This window comes from Oncorhynchus mykiss, chromosome 18, assembly GCF_013265735.2.
Source record: "Oncorhynchus mykiss isolate Arlee chromosome 18, USDA_OmykA_1.1, whole genome shotgun sequence".
Taxonomy (NCBI): Eukaryota; Metazoa; Chordata; class Actinopteri; order Salmoniformes; family Salmonidae; genus Oncorhynchus; species Oncorhynchus mykiss.
In genome coordinates, this window is record NC_048582.1 from 5,621,693 (window position 1) to 5,643,435 (window position 21,743).

A 21,743-nucleotide genomic window follows, 5' to 3' on the forward strand; every position below is an offset into this window, starting at 1 on the left:
TGTTGGACTTGGTATTTATGCGCCCTTGTGTTTGGCATGACCGTTACTCTGTTCCTGGAATAAAGATCCACGTTTTGAACTAACCCTGCTCTCTGTGCCTGACTCCTCCACCCACTACTCCTAGAAGCCTTTACAACAAGACAGGGATGTCCCCCCTCTCCCTCCTGTTTTGCACAGGCAGTTGAACCGCTTGCAGAAAGAATTAGCCAGGACCCAAACGTAACAGGTATCAGTATTGGTAAACATGAATATAAAATACACTTATTTACAGATGATCTCCTGATGTACCTGTATTTACAGATGATCTCCTGATGTACCTGTATTTACAGATGATCTCCTGATGTACCTGTATTTACAGATGATCTCCTGATGTACCTGTATTTACAGATGATCTCCTGATGTACCTGTATTTACAGATGATCTCCTGATGTACCTGTATTTACAGATGATCTCCTGATGTACCTGTATTTACAGATGATCTCCTGATGTACCTGTATTTACAGATGATCTCCTGATGTACCTGTATTTACAGATGATCTCCTGATGTACCTGTATTTACAGATGATCTCCTGATGTACCTGTATTTACAGATGATCTCCTGATGTACCTGTATTTACAGATGATCTCCTGATGTACCTGTATTTACAGATGATCTCCTGATGTACCTGTATTTACAGATGATCTCCTGATGTACCTGTATTTACAGATGATCTCCTGATGTACCTGTATTTACAGATGATCTCCTGATGTACCTGTATTTACAGATGATCTCCTGATGTACCTGTATTTACAGATGATCTCCTGATGTACCTGTATTTACAGATGATCTCCTGATGTACCTGTATTTACAGATGATCTCCTGATGTACCTGTATTTACAGATGATCTCCTGATGTACCTGTATTTACAGATGATCTCCTGATGTACCTGTATTTACAGATGATCTCCTGATGTACCTGTATTTACAGATGATCTCCTGATGTACCTGTATTTACAGATGATCTCCTGATGTACCTGACCAATATTGGACCACAAAATATGAAATACTTTGGATGCTTAATAAGTGACAACAAATAACAAAACACGATATAAAGACAACTTTATTCCATTACTTAACAATATGACAGCAGATGTATTTAAATGGAATAATCTTCCCAATCTGGCAAGTAGAGTAAACCTCTAAAGAATGGCATGGCTCCCAAAGTTTTAGTATTTATTTTCCATAATACCAATTATCCCACATTCTTTAAAAAGTATACTGTCATAACACTGTATATGGACAAATAAAATTCATAGAGTAAAAAGGAAAGTTTCACATCTTCCTAAATCTGAGGGTGGTTTTAACCTTCCAGATTTGGAATTGTATCAACTCACTACTCAAGGCTTTACCTTGCGACATGTAGTTAAATGCACTAAAGAGGAACAATGGGTGTTTGGTTCATATTGAAGACGTGCGTGTTCATCCCCAGAATATTTTACGGGTTTATATTCAAAAGAAAAAGCTAAGAACATGAACAACATAGTTATAAACACAATAACAATATGGAAGAAGATGAAACGGATTCTACAAGAATCAATATCAGTCCCTAGAAACCACAGGAATTAGCGGACTCTGTTAATTAGTGGAATGTTACAATAGATGAAACATGGTTTCCATGGTTTCCAGGTGTTTGATGCCATTCCATTGGCTCCGTTCCGGACAGTATTATGAGCCGTTCTCTCCTCAGCAGCCTCCTGTGCTAGAAACACAACCCCCTGTATATAGCCTTGTTATTGTTATTTTATTGTGTTACTTTATTTTATTTTCTACTTTTAGTTCATTTAGTAAATATTTTCTGAACTCTATTTATTGAACTGCATTGTTGGTTAAGGGCTTGTAAGTAAGGTTTTCACGGTAAGGTTTACACCTGTTGTATTCGGCGCATGTGACGAATCAAATTGTATAAAATGTATGGAACAATTCCTGGACGGCGTTTCAGAATGCATCCATAAATTGGTCCACATGGAAAACTAAAGGCATAGAAACTGTAAAAGACGTGGTAATAGGAAATACATGTATCTCAGTGACAGCTCTAAAAAGCCATTTTGGAAGGACCAATGTAGATATCTTCAAATACACTCAACTTAAAGGTTTTATATCACAATGTTGATTTGGAATCTTTTGGACATCACAGCAATCTTGAGGGAATTCTATTTGAGTCAGAAAATGATATTAATATGATAGGTAAGCTATAGAAAACCTTGCAGAAAACCTATACAACTGACAATCTCTTAGAAAAACTACTGGAACCAAGATTTAACAATAACTGATATTGTAGCTGGAAAAAATAGAAAATCCTATCAATGGGAGTCACTATTATGTAGGTGGATGGAAATGATCCAGACATTATGTTAAATATAATAATAAACTACATTCATCAATCTGACTCCATTACTATGTGAATGCTACAGACCTAGAATCGTATCCAGTGGGTATAACCAAGGTTGCAAACCTTTTGTCACCACTCGGAATACTATAAGATGCAAGTGTCTAGGTTTACCGTTCTGCAATTATTAAGAGGCTGAGGAACAGCCTATGTCTTAGCATTAAATGATTGATATAACCTCAGCTCAGAGATGCACAGGTATACCGAGCATATAAGCTATGTACAGTGCATTTGGAAAGCAAACTAACTGCACTTGATACAATCATCTTGGCAAAGGAGATAAAACATTTTTTTTAAATTAACCTTTATTTAACTAGGCAAGTCAGTTAAGAACAAATTCTTATTTTCAATGACAGCCTAGAAACAGTGGGGCAGAACGACAGATTTGTACCTTGTCAGCTCAGGGGTTTGAACTTGCAACCTTACGGTTACTAGTCTAACGCTCTAACCACTAGGCTACCCTGCCACCCCTGCTCACTAACTTTGAGAGAAATTAGCTTTTTGTGAGTGTGGAAAATTTGACAGAGCGGCAAAGAGTATTGTTTGATTTGAGATGGGAGCTCCTCCTTCCCCGATTTTTCCGTTGACATGACGGGCCATTGCCCGGTTCAACCCTGGCCAGTGTAATAAAACGCCCTCAATGAAAGTGCACTCAGTGAGAGCACACAATTAAAAATGTTTAAGTACTTTTAATTTAACAAAATTACGAATACACTTGGTTTAACTGCACAGTGTTATTTCAATGTGGTTTAATAAGGATAGAAGATAGAATAGTCCAACAGGGAGCAACCAAAATGGAGGTCTGGTGAGGTGACCAAACAATAGTGACACTACACAGAACATTCATTCTTGTATTGGGGTGGCCTTCCAACTTGCAAATCCTTTCAATTGTTAGAGCTACTGTACTGGGATTACATAGAGGATCAGGCTGTTGAAACGCAGTTGATTATGTAAATAGTCTTGTAGAACTCTGGTATTGATGGTCCATTTCAGGGTGAGTCATTGATATGAATGTTCAGAGTGAAAGAGCTGTGAACTCACCTATGATGGCCCACGTCTACCACAACCTTTCCTATTGTGTTAGTAAGCACCACAGCATTTTAGGAAGCCATTGTTCAAAATGTGTTCATACACACAGTAACAACGGGAGGGGGTGTAGCATGCACGGGGGAGGACCAGGAGGTTGATCTCAGATTCTATTCAGAGTTGACAGATTGACAGTGGAGACAAATCCAGGCTCCCTCTCTCTTTCCACACTGTAAATCTACAGTCACTGGGTCCTGATTGTGACAGTGGAGTCTAGTTTGCACTGCAGGATCCAGAGATGGCATCAGTAGGCAGGTTTCCATTGACCCAGGTTAATTAGACAAAATATCCCACAGAAAAAAAAATATCGGGAAACATCGAAGAACCACAGTGACATTACGTGGAGGTGTAAGAATGGCGCTGCTAAGATCAGAGATTCATCTCCTAAGTACATACTGTACCTCGTCCCCTGAATACCAACCAAGTAATCAGACTTCTAATTATCGTTTATATTTTTAGTTTTTCCCTCAGTTTTTTCCCTTGGACGTGGTTCGTCAGGACCTCCACCAGCCGAAGCTAAGCAGTAACATTAACATGATGCCTTCTAATTGCAGTCGCTGTACTCATAATATACAGGAGAACGAGGATAGCTGTGCTGCAAGCCCAGCTTCAGACGCAATCGTTAGGCAAGGGTCATTTCAGTGTAGGAAAGGATGAAACAGCATCTGTGCCACCAGTATGTACAGATAGTAGTATAAATCCCCTGGCACAGTCCCCGCAGTCGGAAACTTTCTCATGGCTTCTAGAGGGAAATGGTGTAGGAACGCTCAACCGGTGTCGCTCATTCAGCCGACAGAAACTTTCAACCGGTTTTCCCCATTAAGCAGCAAGTTGGAGTCTGAGGTCGAGCATTCTCTGGTCTCTACTCCTCCCATTACGGGGTCTGAGACGCCGAAGCCTCCCACCATTAGCTCTGACAAATTGAAAACCCTAGTCATTGGCGACTCCATTACCCACAGTATTAGTCCTGTGTGAATTTAAGTATGCTCTCTTTAATTCTCTCTTTCTTTCTTTCTCTATCTCAGAGGACCTGAGCCATAGGACCATGCCTCAGGACTACCTGGCATGATGACTCCTTGCTGTCCCCAATCCACCTGGCCGTGCTGCTGCTCCAGTTTCAACTGTTCTGCCTGCACCTTTGGAACCCTGACCTGTTCACCGGACGTGCTACATGTCCCAGACCTGCTGTTTTCAACTCTCTAGAGACAGCAGGAGCGGTAGAGATACTCTCAATGATCGGCTATGAAAAGCCTTCTGACATTTACTCCTGAGGTGCTGACCTGTTGCACCCTTGACAACTACTGTGATTATTATTATTTGACCATGTTGGTCAGTTATGAACATTTGAACCTCTTGGCCATTTTCTGTTATAATCTCTACCCGGCGCAGCCAGAAGAGGACTGGCCACCCCTCATAGCCTGGTTCCTCTCTAGGTTTCGGCCTTTTTAGGGAGTTTTTCCTAGCCACCGTGCTTCTACACCTGCATTGCGTGCTGTTTGGGGTTTTAGGCTGGGTTTCTGTACAACACTTTGTGGCATCAGCTGATGTAAGAAGGGCTTTATAAATACATTTGATTTGATCTTACATACAGGACTTCCAAGTTATAAAATAGTGAACTACTCCTTTAATGGAGTGGTAGGCTCTATGAAAGGGATGTTTCACAAAAAAAAAAACTTTATTGTAGTATTTTGTTCATTAGTACACTGCAATCACGTTTTCAAGAACTTTCAGTATAAATTAAAAAGTGTGATGATGATAATAATGATATGAAAATGACAAATGATAATTGCATGTAATTTGCATCATCACACCAATTGTTGTGTACTGCAGTGTACCCTAATCCTGGTCCTGGGGATCCATAGAGGTGTGCTTTTTTTGTTTTTGCCCCTAACACTCACACACTGGATTCAACTAAGCAACCCAAGCCTTTGAATTGAATAAGGTATGAGAGTGCTAGGGCAAAAACACACATGTACTCCCCTTTGGACCAGGATTGGGGAACACTGCTGTACTGATTGTCCTCCATCTTCAGAACTTCACTGTTGACATGCACATTTTTGGGATTGTTTACAGGGCGATGAAACCAAGGTGGACATTTGTAATTTGATTGAACTATCCCTTAAATTAGTTCCTTTGGAGTTACATTTAGTTAGAGGTTAATTTGCTCTCAGCATGTGTTATAAATTAACATTCATTTATTTTATAAAGAAAACGGCTTTTGTCATCTCTTAAATGTTGTTTACCTTTGTACTTTAGTTTACACCACTGAGAAGGCGGCGGCAGCAGTAGTAGCATCTACCGCCTTCTTGTGGCATGGGATAGGGCCATCCCAAGGATCCCGGAATGTTGCACTGTGGTAGTGGGGAACAGGAAGTTCCCGGCACGCGGGCTCCATTCTTCAGAATAAAGAAAGCCCCAGAACGATGCAGTCAAGAAGATAACAATTTACTAGTACAGGTATGTAATAGCGCGTTTAAACTTTACAATGTCGAAAGAACATGTCATTCCATGCTAGGTAACAAATCCATTAAGGTATTATCACGGTTGGTAAAGGTTTGATGTGTAATTTTTGTCAAACCGAGTGAAGAATGTGGTTAACTATTTTTCCTTGAGTAAGGAGACAACGCTGAACGATTTATTATGTCTATGCTGTCTTATCCTGTGTGTGTGTCTTTACTATAAAGGACCTCATTTGAAATGTGGAAGGGGCTCTCAGAGAATTCATGGTTAGACACTGAATTGCCTGAGAGTCACAGGGTTGTGATAGAGCTCATATAATTAAAGATGGGACTTTGATAACTAACTCTGACTTGTGTGTGTGGTTTGCTCCCATGATTTGGTAAATAGAGGAAATTTCCACGACAGTGGTAAACTATTTTTCAAGTCACATAGTTAGAGACTTTGGGTTTGTCTGAGCGGATGTACATATTTTTCTCAAGGTAATTTCATAAAGAATCCATTTCTTTGAGATTTCTTTGTAGCATGTTATTGGTTTTGTTTCAACTCGACGAGCTGGTAAAATGGCGGCGCCCCCCTCGGTCTGTTTCTGGAGTGTGAACTACCGGTAATACAATTGTTTTTTGATTGAAATAATACAACGAAGACGCAAACAGTAACCTTGCAATGTACTACATGTTTTTTTTGTTGTGTCATTTTATGTGAATTTAGGGAATCTACTATAAAGTGCTTTTACGCTGTCCTTTGTGTCTAATGTGAATGAGTTCATGTTTTCAAATCACATTTTATTTGACGCTTGTGACAAATAAAATGTGATTTGAAAACATGAACTCATTCACATTAGACACAAAGGACAACGTAAAAGCACTTTATACAACATGTATATAGACCTTAAAGTGAAATGCTTGCTTACTACAAGCCCTTAACCAACGGTGCAGTTTTAAGAAAATACCTTAAAGTAAGAGATAAGGATAATTAAAGAGCAGCACTAAATAACAAGAGCGGGCAATGTACAGGGGGTACCTGTACAGAGTCAATGTGCGGGGGGCACCGGTGTCGAGATAATTATGTATTTGTAGGTAGAGTTATTAAAGTGGTTATGCATAGATACAAGTAGTAGCACCGGTGGGTGGGGGGGGAATGCAAATAGTCTGGGAAGCCATTTGATTAGCTGTTCAGGAGTCTTATGGCTTGGGGGTAGAAGATGTTTAGAAGCCCCTTGGACCAAGACTTGGCACTCTGGTACCGTTTGCCATCCGGTAGCAGAGAGAACAGTCTATGACTGGGGTGGCTGGAGTCTTGGACAATTTTAGGGCCTTCCTCCGACACCACCTGGTATAGAGGTCCTGGATGGCAGGAAACTTGGCCCTGGTGATGTACTGGGCCATACATAGTAGTAGAGGTCGACCGATTAATCGGAATGGCCGATTAATTGGGTCCGATTTCAAGTTTTCATAACAATCGGAAATCTGTATTTTTGGGCGCCAATTTTAATATTATTTATTTTTTATTTTTACACCTTTATTTAATCTTTATTTAACTAGGCGAGTCAGTTAAAAACACATTCTTATTTTCAATGACGGCCTAGGAACGGTGGGTTAACTGCCTCGTTCAGGGGCAGAAAGACAGATTTTCACCTTGGATCCCCCGAGCTGACAATCTTGCAACCTTACAGTTAATGAGTCCAACGCAATAACGACTTGCCTCTCTCTCGTTGCACTCCACAAGGAGCCTGATTGCCTGTTACGCAAATGCCTCTCTCTCGTTGCACTCCACAAGGAGACTGATTGCCTGTTACGCAAATGCAGTAAACCGAGATGAGGCTGGTGTTACCGAAGTGAAATGGCTGGCTAGTTAGCGCGCGCTAATAGCGTTTCAAACTTCACTCTCTCTGAGCCTTGGGGTGGTTGTTTCCCTTGCTCTGCATGGGTAACGCTGCTCCGATGTGGTGGCTGTTGTCGTTGTGTTGCTGGTTCGAGCCCAGGGAGGAGCGAGGAGAGGGACGGAAGCTATACTGTTACACTGGCAATACTAAAGTGCCTATAAGAACATCCAATAGTCAAAGGTTAATGAAATACAAATGGTATAGAGGGAAATAGTCCTATAATAACTACAACCTAAAACTTCTTACCTGGGAATATTGAAGACTCATGTTAAAAGGAACCACCAGCTTTCATATGTTCTCATGTTCTGAGCAAGGAACTGAAACGTTAGCTTTCTTGCATAGCACATATTGCACTTTTACGTTTTTCTCCAACACTTTGTTTTTGCATTATTTAAACCAAATTGAACATGTTTCATTATCTACTTGAGGCAAAATTGATTTTATTGATGTAGTATATTAAGTTAAAATAAGTGTTAATTCAGTATTGTTGTAATTATCATTATTACAAATACATTGATTAATCGGTATCGGCTTTTTTGGTCCTCCAATAATTGGTATCAGCGTTGAAAAATCATAATCGGTCGACCTCTACTCTGTAGTGCCTTGCAGTCAAAGGCCAATTAGTTGCCATACCAGGTAGTGATGCAACCCGTCAGGATGCTCTCGATGGTGCAGCTGATTAACTTTTTGAGGATCTGAGGACCCATGCCAAATGTTTTCAGTCTCCTGAGGGGAATAGGTTTTTGTTGTGTCCTCTTCACGACTGTCTTGGTGTGCTTGGACCATGTTAGTTGGTTGGTGATGTGGACTCCAAGAAACTTGAAGCTCTCAACCTGCTCCACTACAGCCCCGTCAATGAGCACACTACCATTCTCAGTCTTCCTTTTCCTGTAGTCCACAATCCTCTCCTTTTGTCTTGATCACGTTGCGGGAGAGGTTGTTGTCCTTGCACCACATAGTCAGGTCTCTGATCTCTTCCCTATAAGCTTTCTCATCATTGTCAGTGATTAGGCCCACCACTGTTGTGTCATCAGCAAACTTAATGGTGGTATTGGAGTCGTGCCTGGCCGTGCAGTCATGAGTGAACAGGGAGTACAGGAGGGGACTGAGTACACACCCCTGAGGGGCTCCCGCGTTGAGGATCAGTATGGTGGATGTGTTGTTACCTACCCTTGCCACCTGGGGGTGGCCTGTCAGGAAGTCCAGGATCCATTTGCAGATGGAGGTGTTTAGTCCCAGGGTCCTTAGCTTAGTGATGCGCACTATGGTGTTGAACGCTGAGCTGTAGTCAATGAATAGCATTCTCACATAGGTGTTCCTTTTGTCCAGGTGAGAAAGGGCAGTGTGGAGTGGAATAGAGATTGCATCATCTGTTGGTGCAGTATACAAATTGGAGTGGGTCTAGGGTTTCTGGGATAATGCTGTTGTGAGCCATGACCAGCCTTTCGAAGCATTTCACTGCTACAGTTCGTGAGTGCTACGGATCGGTAGTCATTTAGGCAGGTTGCCTTAGTGTTCTTGGGCACAGGGACCATGGTGGTCTGCTTGAAACATGTTGGTATTACAGACTTCAGACAGGGAGAGGTTGAAAATGTCAGTGAAGACACTTGCCAGTTGGTCAGCGCATGCTTGGAACGTCTGGCCCAGCGGCCTTGTGAATGTTGACCTGTTTTAAAGGTCTTACTCACATCAGCGGCGGAGAGCATGATCACACAGTCGTCTGGAACAGCTGATGCTCTCATGCATGTTTCAGTGTTCCTTGCCTCAACGCGAGCATAGAAGTTATTTCGCTCGTTATGGTAGGCTCGTGTTACTGGGCAGCTCTCGGCTGTGCTTCCCTTTGTAGTCTGTAATAGTTTGCAAACCCTGCCACATCCGACGAGCGTTGGAGCCGGTGTAGTACAATTCGATCTTTGTCCTGATGTTAGTCCTGTATTTGTTGCCAATGCTTAGCTACCTGATCTACTGAAATGAGATCCGTGCTTGATTTGGACAGGAGCTTACCAGAGTAGAGTACTTACATTTCTACTGCTTGAGATCATGTTCCTCTTATAGAATATTAGCTCAACAGTATTGTGTAGTTCCTGCCCCTAAATATAAACAGTACCGGCACCCAAAATGAGAACAGGCACTTATTTCAGTCCAAGTCAAGCACTGAATTAGATAATTGAACAAGAAATATAATATATTTTTAGGGAATGAAGTGCCTGAACTGTCAAGACTAACTTCTGTGTCTTTTTTTCTTTATTACAACTTGCCGACTCAGATTAAGTCTGAGGCCGGTAACATCAACAGTGAGGACAAACCCACAGTCACTGGGTGCTGATTGTGAGAGTGGAGCCCAGTTTGCACTGCAGGATCCAGAGATGGCATCAGTGAAGCTGGAAGACTGCAGTCAAACACTGGAGCTGAATGTCAACATGAAAGATGAAGAAGAGGAGGAGAAGATTGGGAAATCTGTTAATCATGGTAAGCACAGGTTCTATCTAAGTGTGTTGTTCGTTCCAACTTCCCACTGTGTATGAAAAGTTGGTGTAGAACTGTTTCAATGAGAAGGTAGATGGTATTTCATGCTACGGAGGCTTGTATGGTTTGACACCAGTATTGTCAGCATTTGTTTTATTCCCTGGGCTATCTGGAGTGCTGGGCTATCTGTATTTTATTTATTTTTTATTTCACCTTTATTTAACCAGGTAGGCCAGTTGAGAACAAGTTCTCATTTACAACTGCGACCTGGCCAAGATAAAGCAAAGCAGTGCGACACAAACAACAACAACACAGTTACACATGGGATAAACAAACGTACAGTCAATAACACAATAGAAAAGTCTATATACACTGTGTGCAAATGAGGTAAGGCAGTAAATAGGCCGTAGTGGGGAAGTAATTACAATTTAGCAATTAAACACTGGAGTGATAGATGTGCAGAAGATGAATGTGCAAGTAGAGATACTTGGGTGCAAAGGAGCAAAAAAATTAATAAGTTTGTAGATGATGTACTTGGATGGTGAGCTGCTCTGACAGCTGATGCTTAAAGTTAGTGAGGGAGATATGTCTCCCAAAATGGATGGCACTGTGATAGACTGCATCCAATTTGTTGAGTAGAGTGTTGTAGGCTATTTTGTAAATGACATCACCGAAGTCAAGGATCAATAGGATAGTCAGTTTTACGAGGGTCTGTTTGGCAGCATGAGTGAAGGATGCTTTGTTGCGAAATAGGAAGCCGATTCTAGATTTAATTTTGGAATGGAGATGTTTAATGTGAGTCTGGAAGGAGAGTTTACAGTCTAGCCAGACACCTAGGTATTTGTAATTGTCCATATATTCTAAGTCAGAACCGTCCAGAGTAGTGATGCTGGATGGGCAGCCAGGTGCAGGCAGCGATCGGTTGAAGAGCATGCATTTAGTTTTACTTGCATTTAAGAGCAGTTGGAGGCCACGGAAGGAGAGTTGTATGGCATTGAAGCTCGTCTGGAGGTTAGTTAACACAGTGTCCAAAGATGGGCCAGAGGTATACAGAATGGTGTTGTCTGCATAGAGGTGGATCAGAGAATCACCAGCAGCAAGAGCGACATCATTGATTAATACAGAGAAAAAAGTTGTCCCGAGAATTGAACCCTGTGGCACCCCCCCTCAGCGGGGCTGAAGTGCACCCATGACCAGCTCGGAAACCAGATTGCATAGTGGAGAAGGTACGGTGGGATTCGAAATGGTCGGTGATCTGTTTGTTAACTTGGCTTTCGAAGAACTTAGAAAGGCAGGGTAGGATAGATATAGGTCTGTAACAGTTTGGGTCTAGAGTGTCTCCCCCTTTGAAGAGGGGGATGACTGTGGCAGCTTTCCAATCTTTGGGGATCTCAGACGATATGAAAGAGGTTGAACCGGCTAGTAATAGAGGTTGCAACAATTGCGGTGGATAATTTTAGAAAGAAAGGGTCTAGATTGTCTAGCCCAGCTGAATTGTAGGGGTCCAGATTTTGCACCTCTTTCAGAACATCAGCTATCTGGATTTGCGTGAAGGAGAAATGGGGGAGGCTTGGGAAAGTTGCTGTGGGGGGTGCAGGGCTGTTGACTGGGGTAGGGGTTGCCAAGTGGTAGCAGATTTTTTTAAAGTTTTAAAAGTTCTATGAGTGAGGGAAAAGCAGCCAACAAGTGCTCAGCATATGTGGGAACTCCTTCAAGACTGTTTTATTCCCCTTTTGTATTGTACAGCCTACTGACATGAATACATACACTACCAGCCTACTGATATGAATACATACAGTACCAGACTACTGATATGAATACATACACTACCAGCCTACTGATATGAATACATACAGTACCAGACTACTGATATGAATACATACAGTACCAGACTACTGATATGAATACATACACTACCGTTCAAAAGTTTGTGGTCACCTAGAAATGTCCTTGTTTTGAAAGAAAAGCACTTTTTTGTCCAATAAAATATAAAATTGATCATAAAAACAGTAGACATTGTTAATGTTGCAAATGACTATTGTGGCTGGAAACTGCTTTAAAAAATTATTTTTATTTTTATATTGAATATCTACATAGGTGTACAGAGGCCCATAATCATCACTCCTGTGTTCCAATGTAATGTTGTGTTAGCTAATCCAAGTGTATCATTTAAAAAAAGTGTTTTGTAATGATCAATTAGCCTTTTTAAAATGATAAACTTGGATTAGCTAACACAACGTGCCATTGGAACACAGGAGTGATGGTTGCTGATAATGGGCCTCTGTACGCCTATGTAGATATTCCATTAAAAAATCAGCCGTTTCCAGCCACGATAGTCATTTACAACATTAACAATGTCTACACTATTGATCAATTTGATATTTTATTTTACAAAAAAAATGTTTTTCTTTCAAAACGAGGACATTTTATAAGTGATAGAGTGCCAAGACTGTTGGAAAAGCATTCCTGGTGAAGCTGGTTGAGAGAGTGCCAAGACTGTTGGAAAAGCATTCCTGGTGAAGCTGGTTGAGAGAGTGCCAAGACTGTTGGAAAAGCATTCCTGGTGAAGCTGGTTGAGAGAATGCCAAGACTGTGCCAAGCGGTCAAGGCAAGGGGTGAATACTTTGTTTGGGAGGGGGGTTACTACATGATTCCATATGTGTAATACCATGGTTTTGATGTTTCACTATTATGTAGAAATTTGTAAAAATGAAGAAAAACCCTTGAATGAGTAAGTGTGTCCACACTTTTGACTGGTACTGTATATATTACACCAACTGACTGGTTCTTCTGATGTTCACACAGGATACCATGTTGAGACATTCTCTACATCCAGAGAGCAACAGCAGGAAGATCACAGAGCTAAGAGGTCTCACCACTGCCCACATTGTGAGGAGATTTTCCCAGTTCTATCAAAGCTAAAAATACACCTAAAAATACACACAGGAGAGAATCTGTATTCCTGCACTGACTGTGGGAAGAGATTCACAACATCAGCTCAGCTAAAAGTTCATCAGAGAACACACACAGGAGAGAAGCCTTACTCCTGCTCTGACTGTGGAAAGAGTTTCTCTCACTCGAAATTTCTAAAACAACATGAACGTATACACACAGGAGAGAAGCCTTTCTCCTGCTCGGACTGTGGAAAGAGTTTCTCTCAACTGAGCCACCTAAAACAACATGAACGTATACACACAGGAGAGAAGCCTTTCTCCTGCTCGGACTGTGGAAAGAGTTTCTCTCAACTGAGCCACCTAAAACAACATGAACGTATACACACAGGAGAGAAGCCTTACTCCTGCTCAGACTGTGGAAAATGCTTCAGAACATCACCTGAGCTAAACGGTCACCAGAGAACACACACAGGAGAGAAGCCTTACTCTTGCTCTGACTGTGGAAAATGCTTCACGTATTTAAATGTTCTAAAAGTTCACCAGAGAACACACACTGGAGAAAAGCCTTACTCCTGCTCTGATTGTGGAAAGAATTTCTCTCAATCGAGCCACCTAAAACAACATGAACGAACACACACAGGAGAGAAGCCTTACTCTTGCTCTGACTGTGGAAAATGCTTCACGTATTTAAATGTTCTAAAAGTTCACCAGAGAACACACACAGGAGAGAAGCCTTACTCTTGCTCTGACTGTGGAAAATGCTTCACGTATTTAAATGTTCTAAAAGTTCACCAGAGAACACACACTGGAGAAAAGCCTTACTCTTGCTCTGACTGTGGAAAATGCTTCACGTATTTACATGATCTAAAAGTTCACCAGAGAACACACACTGGAGAAAAGCCTTACTCTTGCTCTGACTGTGGAAAATGCTTCACGTATTTAAATGTTCTAAAAGTTCACCAGAGAACACACACTGGAGAAAAGCCTTACTTCTGCTCTGACTGTAGCGCGAGTTTCTCTCAACGGAGCCACCTAAAACAACATGAACGTATACACACAGGAGAGAATCCTTAGTCCTGCTCTGACTGTAAGAAGAGTTTCTCTCAAATGGGCCAGTTAAAAAGACACCAAGGTATACATCATGGAGAGTAGCCTTACTCTTGCTCTGACTGTGGAAAATGATTTAAATCATCAGCTGAGCTAAACGGTCATCAGAGATCACACACAGGAGAGAAGCCTTTCTTCTGCTCTTACTGTGGCAACAGCTTCTCCCGATTTGGGCAATGTAAAGACACACCAACGGATACATAGTTGACCGAAGCCTTATCAAAGCACTGACTGTGAGAAGAGATTCTACAGATTGGGCCATTTAAAAAGACACCAATGTATACATGAAGGAGAGAAGCCTCATCAGTTATCTCAGACCAGCTAAGATTAGTCACTACTCTTAATTCTCATCTCATAAAATAAATGGCAACGTTGAATTGGATCAAATGAAGAAAGTGTAGAACACTATTGTAATCATATTGTTTCTCACTGCGAGAGAACAATGCAGAGGAAAGGGAGCATCATAGAATGTTAGTCTCTCTTTACTGATCAGTGTGCATCTTGTCAGTTTTTTGCTGTGTTTTTTTTTTTTTTGCTTCCGTCCATAGACAAATCCCAGCTCTACTGGTACCAGCAGTACTGCACCTGTCAACGACACAAGTTGTTCTGCTTCCATAAGCACATCCAATGCTAGCATCAGTAATTCTCCATTTGCTGTTAACCCAGCTAGCATGGACACTGGGCTGCATCAGAATCACAACTGTCAGAGCTACTGCCTCCTTATCCGGCAAAACACCAAACAACAGACAGGGATGTGCCTTTCCTCAGCCACAGTGTGTTTATATCTCACAACTCGATGAAACCTTCACTATTGCGCAGACATTTAGAAACAAAACATGCCAATTTGAAAAATAAGCCACAGGAGTTTTTTCAGCGAGAGTTGAGACTACTTTCGAGTAGTAAGACATGTATAAAAGCAACAGATACCATTAATAAGAAGGCGCTAGAATCGTCTTATATGGTGAGCTATCGAGTGGCTAGGACAGGCAAGCACCATACTATTGTGGAGGACTTAAGTCTTCCTGCTTCCGCAGATATGGCTGGGGGGAAAAATCCCAAAAAACTATACAGTTTTCACGACGCATCAGTGACATGGCAGATGTTTGGAACAATTACTGCTTCGCCTTACAAGCCAATAATTCTATGCGTTACAGCTAGATGAGTCAACAGACGTGGCGGGCCTAGTACAGCTCCTGGTATATGTCTGTTACAGCTGGATGAGTCAACAGACGTGGCGGGCCTAGTACAGCTCCTGGTATATGTCCGTTGTTTTTGGAGGGTCAATTAAGGAAGATCCTCTTCTACAAACTACTGGAAACCAGGACAACAGGATATATTTTTAAAGTACTGGCCAGCTTTGTGACATCAAATGGACTTTGGTAGTCAGGTTTGATGAAAACCTGCTCCGGAGTGCTCAGGGCCTCACACAATGACCCTAAGCACACAGCTAAGACGATGTTTGCGAAAATTTTGAAAAACCTGATTTTTGTTGTAATTTTGGAGTGTTGTGTGTAGATTGATGCATTTTATAATAATGCTGTAATGTAACAAAAGGTGGAAAAAGTCAAGCAGTTTGAATACTTTTTGAATACACTGTATCAGATAACGATGATCAGTTTTCTGCATTAGTTTCGGTGGATTTTTTTTTTTTTATTACCAAAACACGTTTTGTTTCATGATAAACAGGCTATGAATTGACTAGTGTTTATTAAATTGCCCTTTTAATGCTAGATTCATTGTTTTAGAGATTGATGAATTTATTTTAATAACTGTTGAAGTTAGATATGTTTGTACATGAATTTGTTCCGGGCAACATCTTCTCTTGTGTATAGTTTTAAATAAAATTGCAAATAAATTCATTAAAAATCCTACAATGTGATATTCTGGATTTTTTTTTTTCTCATTTTGTCTGTCATAGTTGAAGTGTAACTATGATGAAAATTACAGGCCTCTCATCTTTTTAAGTGGGAGAACTTGCACAATTGGTGGCTGACTAAATACTTTTTTGCCCCACTGTATGTATATTATGTATTTTTAGTGTTTCCTGTTTGACCCCAGGAAGAGTAGCCGCTGGGGATCCTAATAAAATACTAAATGTATCAGATATTGATGACGTGTTGATCAGTTTTCACCGTTAGTATTTTAATGAATGTTTCATTCAATGTGTTTCTATGGGATATAGTAGAAAAGGCCAAATTCAATATATATTTTTTTATACGTAATGTCATAAAATACTAAATCAATTATCTAAACAATCCATGGTATGACCTTCTTAAAACCATCCCATATGTTAGCATTATATTGCAATGTAATGACCCAGTTAGTATTGGGGAATGGAACCAGAGAGGAAGCTTGTGTTACCTTTCTCACACCACTACAGTATTCATTTCAACAGAACTTTTCCACGCCCCTTTGTTAGAGCTCAATATATACCCAAGACTATATAGAGGGTCATCTACCAGAACCTTTCCTATTGGGTTAGTAAGCACCACAGAATTTTAGGAAGCCATTGTTCAAAATGTGTTCATATACACAGTAACAATGGGAGGGGGTGTGGCCTGCACAGAGAAGGACCACGAGGTTGATCTCAGACAGAGTTGACAAATTAACAGTGAGGACAAACCCAGCCTGCCTCTCCTTTCACACTGCCTTCCAAACAGATTCTAAACCTACAGTCACTGGGTCCTGATTGACAGTGGAGACTTGTTGCACTGCAGGATCTAGAGATGGCATCACTGGACAGGTCTCCATTGGGCCAAGTCTACAACAAAAACATTTAGCAAATCAATCATTGCAACGTGGATGGAAACGGCAGAAACAGGAGACATTTTGTAAAGATCCACAAATGCTTTATCCGTTCGAACAGCGGCAGGAAAACATTGAAGAACCACAGTGCAATGCTGCGATGGTGTAAGAAAGGCACTGCTAAGATCAGAGATTAATCTCCTGAGTACACACCTAGTCCCCTGAATACAAACCGAGTAATCTTACATACAGGACTTCAAGTTGTAAAATAGTGAACTACTCCTTTAATGGAGCGGTAGGCTCTATGAAAGGGAAGTTTTGACAACAACAAAAAACGTCCTCGTCGTGTTTTGTTCATTAGTCCACTGTTAATACAATGCCAAAAAGTTTGCATGTTAGCAGTCAAGTTTTCAATATAAAGCACTTTCAGTACAGAGAAAAAAGTGGGATGCTTATGCAAATTATATGCAAATTAGCTAAATAATAATTGCATATAATTTGCATTATCACACCTTTTGGTGTGTACTACATTGTTTTCCAATCCTGGTCCTGGGGATCCATAGAGGTGAGCTTGTTTGTTTTTGCCCCTAACACTCACACACTGGATTCAACTAAACAACTCAAGCCTTTGAACTGAATAAGGTATGTGAGTGCGAGGGCAAAAACACACATGTACTCCCCTTTGGGACCAGGATTGGGGAACACTGCTGTACTGAAAGTCCTCCATCTTCAGAACTTCACTGTTGACGTACACATTATTTGGATTGTATACAGGGTGAAGAAACCAAGGTGGACATTTGTAATTTGATTGAACTATCCCTTTAATTAGGGTTCCTTTGGAGTTATATTTAGTTAGAGATGGATTTGATCTAAGCATGTGCTATAAATATTCATTTATTTAATAAAGAAAACTGCTTTTGTCATCTCTTAAAAAGGCGAACCTAACGAGTGTGCTCTCCTACTCCCTTAAAAGACCTTTGCTTGAAAAACGAGAAAAAAAAGTGTCAGTAGCACTGTTTGTCCATTTTGACACGCCATAGAACCCTTTCTCTGTTTACAAATGAAAACTGTATTTTAAGGCTTGTATGAATGTCCTACTTCATATGTTTGTGTCATCATCACAAATCAACTGCATTAAACTTAAAAAAACAACAACACTTTAACCAGTAAAATGGCTTTCGCTATAGCCTTTATCAATGAACGAAAGCGTTCTGTGATCTTAGCGACTGTTCAAGCAAGAATCAAAACATTGTAAGCGTATATAAACTCAAAGATATTTTGTTTGGAAGTAATAAAAACGTACATCTAGACGACTGCTGCCAAGAGTCGCACACATCTGTGAGTGACGTCAGCGCGTTGAGTACTGAAAAAGGGTCTATCGCCACTTCCTCAAAATAGATAACTCAAATCTGTCATTAATGTTGAGTGCTGTTGACCAATCACAAATGAACGGGCTTAAACTTCGGCTACCGACTTGCCTCCAAGAAAAAATGTGTGTGCACAAACAGCCGAAAAAACCCTTACACAAAGCCCAAAACGAAAACAAAAACTTCACAAAATGTTGTCATAATATATGCACAAACTCTTCCGGCTGTTTTTAAAGAGTTTATTTCATTGAATTATACACAAGAGAGAAAACATGTATGTACAAACATATTTTTTTCATTACATTCTTGTCATTTAGCAGATGTTCTTATCCAGAGCGATTTACAGGACAAATAAGGGTTAATTGCCTTGACAGATTTTTCACCTAGTCGGCTCGGGATTCAAACACGCGACCTTTCAGTTACTGGTCCAACACTCTTAACCGCTAGGCTACCTGCCGCCAGATCAATCAACTTCAACACAGTTATTCAAATACATTCATCATCAATGACTACAATAATGAATCAAGTATTAAAATGCAATTTAATAAACAGTTGATTAATTCCCTGTTTATCATTAAACAAAAGCTTAGTAATAAAATAATACACCGAAAATAATGCTGAGAACTGATCACGCCATCTTTATCTGATATACACTGAGTGCATAAACATTAGGAACACATTCCTAATATTGAGTTCCCCCCCTTGTCCTCAGAACAGCCTCAATTCATCGGGCATAGACTCTACAAGGTGTTGAAGGTGTTCCACAGGGATGCTGGCCCATGTTGACTCCAATGCTTCCCACAATTGTGTCAAGTTGGCTGGGAGTGGATCTCTACTCCGAATAGCTCCTTCCATCTCCTCCCACTGATGCACAATTGGATTGAGATCTGGTGACTCGGCAGGCCACTGCAGTAAACTGAATTCACTGTCATGTTCTTGGAACGATTCCTGGACAAGCCTTGTGGTGTAATCCTGCTGAAGAAATCTATTTGCAGATGGATACACTGCTGCCATGAAGGGAGGCACCTGATTGGCAGTAATTATTTAGATATCCTGTGGCATTCAAACATTGCTCAACTTTTATCAAGGGCCCCAATGTGTGTCCTGAAAACACACCCCAACCATTACACCACCAGCCTGCAATGCTGACACACGGAGTGGATGCATGCAGTGGTGTAAAGTTCTTAAGTAAAAAATATTTAAACTAATTTAGAAGTTTTGGGGGCGTATCTGTACTTTACTATTTATATTGTTGACAACTTTTATTTCACTATATTCCTAAAGAAAATAATTTTATTTTTACTCCATACATTTTCCCGGACACCCAAAAGTACTCGTTACATTGTTTATGATTAGCAGGACAGGAAATGGTCCAATTCACACACTTATCAAGATAACATCCCTGGTCCTCCCCACTGCCTCTGATCTGGCAGACTCACTAAACACAAATGCTTCGTTTGTAAATGATGTCAGTGTTGGGAGTCTGCCCCTGGCTGTCTGTAATATTTTTTTTAAACAAGACAATTGTGCCATCTGGTTTGCTTAATTGAAGGAATTTGAAATGATTAATACTTTTACTTTTGATACTTAAGTATATTTACAACCAAATACTTTTACTCCAGTAGTATTTTACTGGGTGACTTTTACTTGAGTCATTTTCTATTAAGGTATCTTTACTTTCACTCAGTCTGACAGTTAGGTACATTTTCCACCACTGGATGTATGTCCTCGTGGTTTCCTCCATACCCCAGTCCTCCCATCAGCGTGAAACAACAGGAACCAGGGTTCATCAGACCAGGCAGTATGTTTCCAATTTTCCAGTGTTTTCATTCCTTAGCCCACTGCAACGGCAGTTTTGTTTGTTTGTTGAAAGCTAATGGAGATCCATAACAAATACACAACAACTAAATCATTAAGGATCATAACTTTCACCTGGGTTCAGCTGGTCATGGAAAGAGCAGGTGTCCTTAATGTTTTGTACACTCAGTGTAGGTTGTGTCTACTATCTCATTCCCACAGACAACTGTAGAGGGAAGCAGTCCCACCCTGTTAACCGTCAGACTCCACTGTGAGAAGCCTCACAGAGGATATTCAACCCTAAGGGCAAATCCAAGGTCATGTCAATATCTTTACAGTAGAAGCTAACAAAACACACCAAAACTGACAAGGTACACACTGATCAGTAAAGTAAAGAGAGGCTAACATTCTAGAACGCTCTCTTTCCTCTGCACAGTTCTCTCACAGTGAGAAACAATAGGATTAGAACAGAGTGTTCTACACTTTCTTCATTTGATCCAATTCAACGTTGCAAATTATTTTACGAGATGAGAATTAAGTGGAGTGTCTAATCTTAGCTGGTCTGAGAGAAGTGATGAGGCTTCTCTCCTTTATGTACACATTGGTGTCTTTTTAAATGGCCCAATCTGTAGAATCTCTTCTCACAGTCAGTGCAGTGATAAGGCTTCTCTCCTGTGTGTATTCGTTCATGTCGTTTTAAGTTGCACAGTAGAGAGAAACTTGCTGCACAGTCAGAGCAGGTGTAAGGCTTCTCTCCTGTGTGTATACTTTCATGTCGTTTTAAGTGGCACAGTAGAGAGAAACTTGCCGCACAGTTAGAACAGATGTAAGGCTTCTCTCCTGTGTGTGTTCTCTTATGAACTTTTAGCCTAGTTGATGTTGTGAAGCATTTTACACAATAAGAGCAGGAGTAAGGCTTCTCTCCTGTGTGTGTTTTCTTATGAACTTTTAGCTCAGATGATGTTATGAAGCATTTTACACAGTCAGAGCAGGAGTAAGGCTTCTCTCCTGTATGTATATGTTTATGTGTTTTTAAGTGGCCCAGTCGAGAGAAACTCTTTCCACAGTCAGAGCAGGAGTAAGGCTTCTCTCCTGTATGTATATGTTGGTGTCTTTTTAAGTGGCCCAGTAGAGAATAACTGTTTCCACAATCAGAGCAGGAATAAGGCTTCTCTCCTGTGTGTATACGTTCATGTCGTTTTAAGTTGCACAGTAGAGAGAAACTCGCCGCACAGTCAGAGCAGGAGTAAAGCTTCTCTCCTGTGTGTATACGTTCATGACGTTTTAAGTTGCACAGTAGAGAGAAACTCGCCGCACAGTCAGAGCAGGAGTAAGGCTTCTCTCCTGTGTGTGTTCTCTGATGAACTTTTAGTCTAGCTGATGTTGTGAAGCATTTTACACAGTCAGAGCAGGAGAACAGCTTCTCTCCTGTATGCACTCTCTGATGAACTGTCACAGTCTTGGATGTTGTGAAATTCTTCCCACCGTCAGTATAGGAATATTGATTCTCTCCT

At 40.8% G+C, this 21,743-nt stretch overlaps 4 protein-coding genes across 21 annotated transcripts in view; 3 read left to right on the forward strand and 1 right to left on the reverse strand.

Moving 5' to 3' along the window:
- LOC110495587 (zinc finger protein OZF) overlaps positions 1-15,498 on the forward strand; it is a 110,828-nt gene extending 95,330 nt beyond the window's left edge. The window contains exons 4-5 of one of the 2 annotated variants that reach the window (XM_036951180.1): positions 13,125-13,517; positions 13,602-15,498. In XM_036951180.1, coding sequence (XP_036807075.1) covers positions 13,125-13,517; positions 13,602-14,287 — 1,079 coding nt within the window. In that variant the 3' untranslated portion in view covers positions 14,288-15,498. Of the gene's footprint in view, positions 1-13,124 lie in introns of both variants that reach the window. The other variant, XM_036951179.1, reaches the window with a different exon arrangement.
- LOC110510710 (zinc finger protein 883-like) overlaps positions 1-21,743 on the forward strand; it is a 586,683-nt gene that overhangs the window by 468,764 nt on the left and 96,176 nt on the right. The gene's annotated exons all lie outside the window — the stretch shown is intronic.
- LOC110517120 (gastrula zinc finger protein XlCGF17.1) overlaps positions 1-21,743 on the reverse strand; it is a 422,438-nt gene that overhangs the window by 391,701 nt on the left and 8,994 nt on the right. The window lies entirely within an intron of this gene.
- LOC110513970 (gastrula zinc finger protein XlCGF17.1-like) overlaps positions 1-21,743 on the forward strand; it is a 241,069-nt gene that overhangs the window by 159,791 nt on the left and 59,535 nt on the right. The window lies entirely within an intron of this gene.